Source organism: Natrix helvetica (assembly GCF_964273705.1).
Source record: "Natrix helvetica genome assembly, chromosome: 1".
Lineage (NCBI taxonomy): Eukaryota > Metazoa > Chordata > Lepidosauria > Squamata > Natricidae > Natrix > Natrix helvetica.
Window position 1 is genome coordinate 305637857 of NC_138548.1, and position 12620 is coordinate 305650476.

The following is a 12620-nucleotide window of genomic DNA, read 5'->3' on the forward strand; positions in this document are numbered from 1 at the left end:
TTCAAGAGGCAAGTGGACTTTCTTGTTTTTTCTTTGAAGACGTTTCGCTTCTCATCCAAGAAGCTTCTCCAGCTCTGACAGGATAGTGAGGAATGGAAGCTTCTTGGATGAGAAAAGCATCCTTGGGATAACCATGGTGCTTGGATGACTGAGAATCTCTAGAGACGTTTAGCAATACAATTTGGGATGAAGATCCTTTGAATGGTGTGAGAGTAGGAATGGATTTCCAGAGGAAAAAATCACAGACTACAGGAACCAGAAGCACTACTCAAGTGACCCTGAGGACATATAAACCTCCAAGTGCTTTAACGACCCTCTAAAAGGATGCAAATAACCATCTGTCTGCAAGAAATATAAATCCTTCCATTCCCCATCATCCAATCAGAGCTGAAGAAGCTTCTTGGATGAGAATCGAAACATCTTCAAAGAAAAAACAAGAAAGTTCAGTTGCCTCTTGAAAAAGCACCTTTGGGAAAACCATGATCTGGATGGCTGAGAATCTCTACAGACTTCAGGTGTGCCAATTCCTTCACTGCCCTGTGGGTTTATAATCTTACAGCGCAACAAACTGAACTGGAGTATGCAGGAGAGTGTGTTTTGATGCACGAACATGCACACAATTGGAAATCACTGACAAAGCAACCACAGATCCATGGCATTTTTACAGTTCAAAGGGCGCACTTCATACATGCTTTTACATGTACAGCACTGGATCTATCTTAACTTGGCCAAATTTCCATCCCACAGGAATCATGGGTCCCAGATTTTGAATACATTCTGCAAATTAGCCCATTTGAAGTGTGTTGATTCAAAAATGGCTGCTCTATGATTCACCATTCTATCCAAACGGTTGCAAATAATCAAACAGACACAAGAGTTCTAGTAGTATATAGATGTAGAAATCCTGTAAGTGCTTAAAATTTAGTCCTAATAAACTATTAATAGAGAAGAAAGAGACAGTACTTACAAACATCTTCAGCCAAAATAATACTTGTAAGCCGTGTTATTTGTGATGATCTGGCTTGAATGGTAGCCTTCTGTGAACACTGATGGTTATCTTGATCTATAGCATCTATGCTAGCAACTTCTGGTCTGGTGGAAGACCTATTTAAAAATATTAGAGTTATAAACCAATTATAACTGCTGAAACCCTTTGCATTTTAGTCTATATAGTGAAGAGTTTTAGGAATTGAAAATTCTATCATGGTGAGAACAGCCGTTAGGGCTGGGACTAAGAAAGCAGTCAGTTGTCATTTTCCCCCTATTAAGCAATGAATTACTGAAACAAGTTGTGCCCATTTTTCATGTTCAGTTAACAACTGTAACTGTAACTTATAAATTTTCTGATGCTTTGTGATGCAGCTTTGAAAAAATGATTTGTGCAAAGTTAATGAAATTGGCATAACAAGTAGTCTTCACTTAACGAACACAATTAGATGGGAACCTCTGTTGCTAAGCAATGTGTTGCAAATGTCATGTGACCACAATATATTTTTTGATGTTAGCTCCAGCTACAGTCATTAAAGAAATCACTGTGGGTTGAATGCGATGTCATGCAACTGCAAATTGCAACTTGGCGTGCTTGCTTCCCCTATTGAAGTTGGCTGTGAAGGTCACAATAGCAATCACGTGAGAGTGGCATTTATGACTATTGTAAATATATGCTGCTTGCCTAATGCCTGAATCAAAATTCTATGGCCATGGGGATGTTGCAATGGCTACAACTTTGAGGACAGGTTATTAAGTCTTCTTTTACAGAACTATTGCAACTTTGAATAGCTGCTGAATGTCGGTAAGCGAGAACTACCTGAATTGCTATGCACAAAATTAAAAACTATTTTGTTTCCTATAGAACAAAACAACCCTACTGGAAACTCTCCGTCAAGTCATTTCAAGTTTAGTCTGTTCTGATGAAACAACACTTGAAATAGCTTTAGGTTATGCATTTCATCAGAGCAACATTCAAAAAATGGTTTCAAGCATTCCCACCATAAGAAAGAATAGGAACAATTAGCTGCTCCTCTTTTATTTTTCATTTCAGAAACACACACAAAAATGAAATTTATGCTAAGTACTATCAAATATAGATACTTCTCGACTTACAACAGTTCATTTAGTGACTGTTCAAAGTTACAGCGGCACTGAAAAAAAGTGACTTTTGACTGTTTTTCATACTTATGACTTGCAGCATCCCTATGATCAAAATCTGGATACTGGCCTTTATTTATGACGGTTGAATTGTCCTGAGGTTGTGTGATCACCTTTTGTGACCATCTGACAAGCAAAATCACTTAATAATTATGTTACTAATTTAATAATTGCAGTGATTCACTTAACTGCCTTGCTTAGCAATGGAAATTTTGGGCTCAATTGTGATCATAAGTTGAAGAATACCTGTAATAATAAATTCCCATAGATTTTCTCACACACTGAACATTCTGTTTAATTTATAATCTTATCAAATTCCTGTCCCTTTCTGTCTTCAACTGAGATCTTCTTTATTTCAGTATATAAATATTAATTCTCGACCAATAGACTAATGAAGAAATAGACTACCTAACTGATTCAATATTTCTTTCATTACCAGGTTTCCACAATAACAATTTTATTCTTTTTCAAAGATTTATCCGGCACTATACCTATCGGTATTAAAACACCATTCATTTCACAAATTTAAACAGAATCGACATGTTTATTCTTAAGTGAGTCTGTTTAACAAGCAAGCACAGCAAAAGTAGCTATGTTAATTTGCTAATTAGAATTGGCTTTGCTTGTAGAATTGTAGTGGTGCAAAACATGTCTGCTAATGCTTAATACCACTAACATTACAATGACAAAAAATGTGTGATGACCCAGGACAAGGCATGAAGGTCATCACGCCATAAACTCTCTTTTAATGCTCCACATTTCCCCCCAAAGGCTCCCACATTTTTGGCAAGTCCCAGAGTAACCCACACATACACACACACATGGTAGCCTCTGGCTGCCCCTAGTCCAGCAAAACAAGGGAACAGGGAAATGAATCCATGAAACAAGGAACAAACAACGAGTCCATGAAACAAGGAACAAACAATGAGTCCACAAAGTAGGGAACAAGGTACTGAGTCCACAGTCAAGAAAAACCAAGCACTCCTGCAAACTCCAAATGTCTCTACCTGCACACCAAAGTCTACCAATTCTCTACCCCTCCCCTCAGCCTCTCCTTAAATCTCAGTCACAGTTGAGCCTTATGAAGAGGGGTGGGGTGCTCTCTTCCCGACTTGTCGGCCTGCGCTCTTCTCACCTTCTCTCTACTCTCAGTGCTCGGGGATCAGGAAGGGGTGGTCCTTGCTCATCACCTGAGCTCCATTGCTCTTCATGTCTACTGCTTTCCCTCTCTCAGTCATCCTGCCCCCATTCCTCCCTGCTTACAAGCCATCCCAATCCTGAGGGGACCCTGGGATGCCTTGGCCTGCTCCTTCCCACATTCTTCTGAAGCCAATGAAGCCACCCACTCAATCTCTATTGGCTCCAGCTCTGGCTCGTCCTCCTCTGCAGATTCAGGCTCCGATGGATGCATGACAAAATGAATGTCCATTATGGCTCAACAAACCAACCCAATCATCATAGTTTTTTCCATGTTAAAATGCAACTTAAAGTTAAAATTAACACAAGAAAAGGTACATAATGATTCCTGAATTTTTTTAAAAAAACACCAAACCAACATTATACTAGTGAGCTTTAGAATTACTCAGCAGCATTAACATGTGAACATGATATATGCAAATACTACCTACCTGTAAAATAAATCATAGCACAACATATTTGCAATCCATATAAATTCTAATTTCCCCATAGCAATTAAGAAGATAACAATAATAGGTAGGCTGGAGCCAAGAACCACAGTCTTTTGCCTAGTCATGTTCTTAGCTTTTCTTCCTTTCTTCTTAACATCTTATTCCTGTATGACCTCATTCATGCAAAGCAATAATAGCAGGGACATGATGCTCCCTGGTTCTTTATTAGCTTGAGTGGAAGTAGTTTGGAAAAGCAACCTAATCTTAAGCCTCAAAGTAACCATCTAATCACATTGCTCGCAATAATTGGGATGTTCCAAATGATGCTATTCAAAACAGGCACATTTTGTTTCACACTCAGAACAATCTCTAAAGATGCTTTTCTTCAACCAATAAAATTGCTGATGTTATTATTTTGGGTTTTTTAAATTTATATGTCGGCGTTTTAAAAAGAAATTGCCTTAATCTTATACCAGAATAGTAAAATGGCATATAAATCAAATAAATGACACAAAATTTTGTTCTGACAAAGCAAAACGCTTGAAACATGTTTTGTTTCATGCCAGAATACTGAAGGCAGCCATTTCAAGATCAATACAATATAATGCAATACAATAGCAGAGTTGGAAGGGACCTTGGAGGTCTTCTAGTCCAAACCCCTGCCTAGGCAGGAAACCCTACCATTTCAGACAAATGTCTATCCAACATCTTCTTAAAGACTTCCAGTGTTGGAGCATTCACAACTTCTGGAGGCAAGCTGTTCCACTGATTAATTATTCTAACTGTCAGGAAATTTCTCCTCAGTTCTAAGTTGCTTCTCTCCTTGATTAGTTTCCACCCATTGCTTCTTGTTCTACCCTCAGGTGCCTTGGAGAATAGTTTGACTCCCTCTTCTTTGTGGCTACCCCTGAGATATTGGAACACTGCTATCATGTCTCCCCTAATCCTTCTTTCTATTAAATTAGACATACCCAATTCCTGCAACCGTTCTTCATGTTTTAGTCTCCAGTCCCCTAATCATCTTTGTTGCTCTTCTCTGCACTCTCTCCAGAGTCTCCACATCTTTTCTACATCGTGGCGACCAGAACTGACTGCAGTATTCCAAGTGTGGCCTTACCAAGGCATTATAAAGTGGTATTAACACTTCACGTGATCTTGATTCTATCCCTCTATTTATGCAGCCTAGAACTGTGTTGGCTTTTTTGGCTGCTGCTGAACACTGCTGGCTCATATTTAAATGATTGTCCACTAGGATTCCAAGATCCCTTTCACAGTTACTACTACTGAGCAAGGTACCATCTATACTGTACCTGTGCATTCCGTTTTTGTTGCCTAAATGTAGAACCTTACTCTTTTCACCATTGAATTTCATTTTGTTAGATAGTGTCCAATGTTCAAGTTTGTCAAGATCCTTCTGTATCTTAAGGCTGTCTTCTGGAGTTTTGGCTATTCCTGCCAGCTTGGTGTCATCTGCAAATCTGATGAGTTCCCCATTTATTCCCTCATCCAAATCATTGATGAAGATGTTGAAGAGTACTGGGCCTAAAACTGAGCCTTGGGGTACTCCACTGCATACTTCCCTCCATGTAGATGCTGTTCCATTGAGGACTACACGTTGAATGCGGTTGGTCAGCCAGTTACGAATCCATCTGGTGGTGATGCTGTCTAACCCACATTCTTCTACTTTATCTAGTAGTAGGTTATGGTCTACCTTATCAGATGCCTTGATCAGAACATTTTGAACTGTAATTTTCTGCACATTTAGTCACTTTAACATAAGAATAGTTTTCACAGCAGGAAGTAATAGCTCTATTTAATTCTGCATTGATCACACCCCACTTCAATTATTATATCTATTTCTGAGCACTACCCACAAGTTCCACAGATGGGTCAGAGGAGAAGAAGCCAAGTCATATGAATAAGGATGGAAACAGGTGAAAATGTTTTCATAGAAAGGAGTGCAGGTGGGGGTGGGGAACAGGGGTGGGGGTGGGGTATGACAGAACTGTTCATATACCAGAAGTGTGTGTGTGTCACAGACAAGATGCTTATGATATGTGCTCCATCATTCCAGAGAACATGACAATGGATTTGAGTTACAGGAAGGATTAGAAAACGTTCTGAACATTAAGAACAATTTGAAAACCAATTATCTATATGAAGGGTCAGAAATGTTTTAATTTAAATTCTTGCATTGGGCAGGAGGTTTGACTTCATGGCCTAAACAACTATTTCCAATGTTATAATTCTGTCCCTAGTCTAAAGAGTCCTGATATTTACTGTGAAAACCAATTTACAGCTAGTCTTTGCTTAACAACCCTAATTCAGATTGGAAGTTGAAGTGGTCATTAGGTAAAATACCATGTGACTGTACTATTTAGTGGTAGCAATTCCAGTAATCCCAGTTCATTAGGCCAGGACCTCATACTATTCCTGTTCTGCCATGATCGCCTCCACTTCAATTCCCCGAATCCAGCTATCTTCTCTATCTTTGCCAGAGGTGTGTTCCTACCAGTTCGGACTGGTTCGGCCGAGTAGGTAGTAAATTGGCCGGACACGCACCCGAATCAGTTCTATCAGCAGCGCCATAGGTGCCACCATCTTGTTTTTTGCTTCTGCACATGCACAGAAGCTATTTTTTTTACTTTTGCGCATGCGCACACATACCCGAAGTGTATCCCTGAGCGAACCAGCTTTGTAAAGAAGCCGGAACCCACCCCTGATCTCTGCCCATTTGGTCACCCTGAATTCTACTACTGCCTATGCCAGCTGACCTTTACCCTCTTCTTCCCTCTGCTGATGAGGCATATCTGGCTGTGGCTGAGGCTGCTCCCTTTCATAGGCCTTGTGCAGCTTTCTTGAAGGATAACACACTTTCTGGCAGTGAAGGTCAACAGAGATCAGTGAGAGGATGGCAGGGATAGGTGATGGTGGAATACAAGCCAAAAGGGCAAAGACCAGAGGAGAAAGATGGGTAGGGGCAGTTAAATTTATAAGCTGCAGTTGTAAATGTGGAGGCTTCCTGTGATGACCCAGGGCATGGCACAGAGATAACACAAAAAGCTGGCAGCTCAAACCAGCCCTTTAGTATTCCAAATCTCCCCCAAACAAACTTCAAACAGCCTCTGGTTGCAATTAGTCCAACCCAGCACTGTCTGCGCCAAGGCTGCACAGCAGTAAATCCCAAGTATATTTAGCAAAACAAAAGCAAAACGAGGAGTTCAGGTAGCAAAAGATCCAGATAACGTCCAGAATGCCAACCAGGAATGCAAGGACTCTTGGCAAGTTCAAGTATCGGCACACAACACTTCAGGAACTCAACATTTGTTCCTGACAAATGTCCCTCCCCACAGTGTCTCCTTAAGACTCATTATCCAGGTGTGTCCATCAAAATCTTGATTTTCCCTCCCCTGCATCCGGCCTGCGGGCCGCCAGTTTGACATCCCTGGTCTATATGGTTAAATTAATGCTTATATAATGGCTATTGAATCCCTTCTTCAAAGCCATGTTGGAGATGCTGGAGGGAATGGAAAGTGAGACAGACTCATTTTCCCTATTTGTTTGCCAAGAATATCCAATTAGTGTTTCAGACAAATAATCCTTTCATTTTTGTTCATTTGATAATTGTAGATAAAGATAAATGGCAGAATGTGAGGGTGACACAACAGAATTAAGTGCCAAACATTGTTTCAGTTCAGTCAAGTGTTAAGTCAACTAGTAGCATCCTGTAGGTTTGTAAGATTCACGTTTTCTAATAAACAATACACTTCTTAATATTGTTTCACACACTATGACACTTACCCCCAAAAAACACCACCCTTAAATATAAAATCTTTTCTATGTTTAAGGGGCCTGTATTTGGAATCTGCTGGAAAGGGCTTTGTATGTGTGACTGCCTCTGAAGTCAATCTGCTGAGAAGCTAATGGGCTTCCTTGTACAATTGGTTGGTCACGGTGAGAATAAACTCTTAGATCAGCTGGGCTGTGAGCCTGATCCAGAAGGGCACTGCATATATTCTTCAGTTCTAAGGAACTGAAGAAACTAAATGTTTTCAAAGGAAAAAAAAAACAAAGTCCGGTTGCCTTTTGGAAAGGCACCTTTGGGATAAAACAAAAGAGACCAACAAAATAAGGATAAAACCATTTGCTTTCTGAATGAAAACTGAAGAACTGAAAAGCCCCATGTGGCACGTGTGCCATAGGTTCGCCATCACGGGCCTAGGACATGTATATTCACCTTCATTCCACCACAGTCAGTTTATTTATTCTCTTTGATTCTATCTATTTTGATCTCTAGATCAGTATTTCGATCCTTCCCCACTGCCAAGTATGCAAAATACGTTTTAAAATAGACATGATGTATAGATGATTCTTACATTTTTAAGACTATGGAATATATTACGGCTGCAGCCCAAATCCTAATCATTCATCAGTATGTTAATTTAGAAATAAGTCTTGAATGTTCAATGGAATTTATTCCCTGATGAAAGTATGTAATAGTGCAGTCTACCAGTCCATATTTATATTGCAAATACATTTTTATCGTGCCTAAGATATTGAAAGCAAACTGGTTTTGCCAACTGATCAGGCACACAAGCAAGACATTTACAGAGGATACGATTAAAATAACATTTCTTGTCAAATATCTATCACAAGTCTAAATCTGTATGAGAGGTAGTTTGGCTTTATTTTATTAGGAATCCTTAATTCTAATGCATATAGAGTTCTGCTTTCTTCAGTTCTAAATAGGTATACATGCATTCATTTCACATGCCATCTATCCTTCAAAACATCAGGACTATAAAATAGTTGCTGGGAAGAAAGACATATAGATAGTAGGATTCATTTTACTTTACTCTGAATTCACATTTAGGACTAAGACATACTTTGCTAAGCAGTAGTTTATTGAACCATTTATAACTGACTGGATTCATATAAATAAAAATCTAACAAATCACATAGTAAAAAGGTAAAGGTTCCCCTCACACATATGTGATAGTCGTTCCTGACTCTAGGGGGTGGTGCTCATCTCCGTTTCAAAGCCGAAGAGCTACTCCTGTCCGAGACGTCTCCATGGTCATGTGGCCAGCATGACTAAACACGGAAGGTGCACACTGTTACCTTCCCACCAAAGGTGGTTTCTATTTTTCTACTTGCATTTTTACATGCTTTAGAACTGCTATGTTGTAGGATAGGACTATTAGCTAGGTATCATTACCATATTGAAGATGTCTCACCCCGAGGCTTCAGATGACGTCTTCCAGTGACTGCATTTAGATATTATGCAACACAGGAGAGATGTTGAACTCTGGAGTACCCTAACAGAACGTTAAACTTTCTCCCACTGTCACTTCCAACCGAATCTACTCACGTAGGAATGGAACCAATGCAAAATGGTATATCACATCACTATTTTCTGCCTGTACATGCAGATCTTGGTGAGAGATATCTCCTTTTGATCATCCAGCCAAATTTCAGTGATGTACGCCAAGTGTGCGTGCCATTGCGAATGAGGTTAGATTCGTTATGTACAGATCTGATATTTGGAAGATTCAAAATTTTGTGCCAATCTCTCTCCTCTTGAAATGCAAGTATTCCTGCCTATTTTCCCTACCTACTATTGCAATTCTTCCTTTCACCTTTGCCCTCCTTAGCTATCCAGTCCCATTCCCAATCACCCAATGTCAAAAGCAGCACTCAAGCAGGATTCAATTACAGGCACACCTAACCAACATTTTTTCCAATGTCCTACAGCCATGATGGCGAACCTATGGTACACGTGCCACATGTGACACCTGGATCCCTCTCTGTGGGCATGCGAGCCATACCCCTAGCTCAGCTCCACTGAGGGGGGGGTGGAGCACGTGTGGGGAGGGGATCGCATGCATGGGGAAGAGGGGTGGCGCTGTCCCCACGCCCCATTTTCAGTCCCAGGAGACTTCAGGGAGGGCTGCTAGGTCCAAAACGGGCCATGGGGGTGTGTCGCATGCCCTCCTGAGCCCCGTTTTTGGTCCAAGGAGTCTGCAGGGAGGCCTGCTAGGCCCAAAACGGGCACGGGAATCACGTGCACAGGGCGGGGCACAGGGGGTCACACATGCATTGCATTATGGTTGTGGGCACATGCACACACCCTTTCAGCACGCGATGACGAAAAGGTTAGCTGTCACTGTCCTACAGCCTTTCCTCCCCTTCATCCTCTCTTTCTTCTATCTCTCCAGTTCCTAACTGGCTATCACCCATCTGGGTCAGCAAATGGGGAAGCAAAGATCCATTGAACATTCAAGACTTATTTCTAAATTAACATACTGATGAATGATTAGGGTTTGGGCTGCAGCCGTAATATACTCCATAGTCTTAAAAATGTAAGAATCATCTATACATCATGTCTATTTTAAAACGTATTTTGCATACTTGGCAGTGGGGAAGGATCGAAATACTGATCTAGAGATCAAAATAGATAGAATCAAAGAGAATAAATAAACTGACTGTGGTGGAATGAAGGTGAATATACATGTCCTAGGCCCGTGATGGCGAACCTATGGCACACATGCCACAAGTGGCACGCGGAGCCATTTGTCAGGGGACGCGAGGCGCTGCCCTGTCAGCTGGCCAGCGTGCATGCGCACGCTGGCCAGCTGAGTTCACCTTTTTAAAAGCCATTTTTCGCCGTCCCCAGGCTCCAGAGGCTTTATAGGAGCCTGGGGAGGGCGAAAAGAGCCTCCCCCGCCCCCCCGGAGGCCCTCCGGAGGCTTCAGGGACCATCCGGAGGCTTCCCTGATGCCTTCGGAGCGCTTAAAACCACCCTCTGAGCAAACCGGAAGTGACTTCCGGGTTGCTCGGAGGGTCGTTTTAAGCGTTCCGAAAGCTTCAGGGACCATCCGGAGGCTTCCCTGACGCCTTCAAAGTGCTTAAAACCACCCTCCGAGCAAACCGGAAGTGACTTCGGACGGTCCCTGAAGCCTCCGGAGGGCCTCCGGGGTAGGCTCTTTTCGCCCTCCTCAGGCTCCTATAAAGCCTCTGGAGCTTGGGGAGGAAGAAAAAAGCATGTAAAAATGGGGGGGTACGTGTTGTGCACGCATGCGCACTGGGGGGGTCACGCATTGCATTATGGGTGCGGCACACCCGCACACGACCCCCCTGCGCTCCCCCCACTTGTGGCACGCGAGCCAAAAAAGGTTCGCCATCGCTGTCCTAGGCTAAACTTTTTGTCATCGCATGCCAGCACACGTTTGCATGCCCACACCCATAATGCAACGCATACATGACACCGCCTGCACCCACCCCCTGCACATGCATGTGCAACCCCATATGTATATGTGTGTGACCCCCTGTACTCCATTTTGGGTCTAGCAGGCCTCCCTGAATCCTCCTGGGACCAAAACTGGGGCGCAGGGGGATCACTGCATCCCTGTGCTCCCCCCCACCCCTGTGCATGACCCCCACCTCCGGACATGCACATATGTGGATAGAATATTTTTAAATGGTTTTATTGTAATTTATTGTGTATAGAATATTTTAATGGTTTTTAAGGACTTTTTAAATTATTTATAGAATATTTTTTTAAATCATTTTTAGGAAATTTTTATTTATTGTTTAGAGAATGTTTATTACAAGAAATGATATTCCTTTTTGCAAATGTTTTATTTGTGATGCAATGTTGCTTTTAAGCGTGCAGGTTGGTGCATTGTTTGTGTGTCTCAAAGTGGCTGCTTTTCTATGGGCAGGCCAGGTTGGTGCAAGGCAGCTTTGCCAGATTTTGTGTGTTTCTGTGTGATACCTGGTTGTTTAGGTAATTATGAGGTGGTTGCTGGTTCTGTGAGCTGCCTGGCACTGTCCTTTATAATTTCCCACAATACCTTGATGGTTTTGATTCCAGTGGCTTTGTCTTTCCTGTCCTTAGTTAGGGAAAAAACTGGTTTCATCTGCAGTCTTTTGGGGGGAAATTGTTATTTTTTGGTGGTTTCCTGGCACTGTCATAGTGTGTGGGTGTGTAATGTCCCGCAGTTATCTATATTACTAATGATCAAGTACTAATAATATTTCCTTAGACATTTTAGTGACCTTTCCTTACATAATTGGTGTTTTCTTTCATACTGTTAGATTTCTAATTTCTGTTTCTGTTAGTTAGCAATTGCTAAAACAAATCCCACATGAAAAAGTATTCAAAGCCTTCTTGATTTTAATTGTCAATTTATTTATTCCTGCACATTCTAATATTTATTCATTTTCATATCTGTTTTTCCACTGTTGTGCAAACACAATTCCAGAAGCTGCTAACATGTGTAAAATTAAATATGTATTGTATTCCCTTTCAAATAGCCAACAAAATATTTCTGGTTTTAAATCAATATCTCGCTTTACCATTGCTTCTAACCACTAACTCTTGAATAGCTACTTGGACCAACCTAAGTACTGAAACTAATTCATATATTCCTGTTTTTTTTAACTGAGAACTAAATTTCAGAAAAAGAAATCTGTATTGCTCTGTGAATCTACCTATGACATTCATTCTTGATCTAACTTCTTGGATGAAAGACTATATCTTTCCTGTTTGTTGGGGGACATCCTTCCTGAAAAGACTACATTGTTGGGTTAAAACAGAGGTCCCTTCTGTTACCTGTAGTGTAGTTCTCAGCTTACAACCACAATTGAATCCAATATTGTTTTATTTCTTCTGCAGTTAGTATTATTTAACAGGATGAAGAGGCAACAGAGTATGACCGCTAGGACAGTCATCTTTCCTATCTTAGTAGCTGTTTTATTGCTTTGTGTGCTTGTTTCATCCTTAATATAGTAGTGCAAGCAATTAAAGTCTTCCTTTCTGTATCTCTTTGTGCAGGCCAT

At 41.2% G+C, this 12620-nt stretch overlaps 1 protein-coding gene across 1 annotated transcript in view; it reads right to left on the reverse strand.

The window, feature by feature from the left end:
- Positions 1 to 12620, reverse strand: part of NUP210 (nucleoporin 210) — a 93532-nt gene that overhangs the window by 71916 nt on the left and 8996 nt on the right. Inside the window, exon 2 of the mRNA XM_081968698.1 lies at positions 968 to 1104. Within this exon, the coding sequence (XP_081824824.1) occupies positions 968 to 1104 (137 nt within the window). The remainder of the gene's footprint in view (positions 1 to 967; positions 1105 to 12620) is intronic.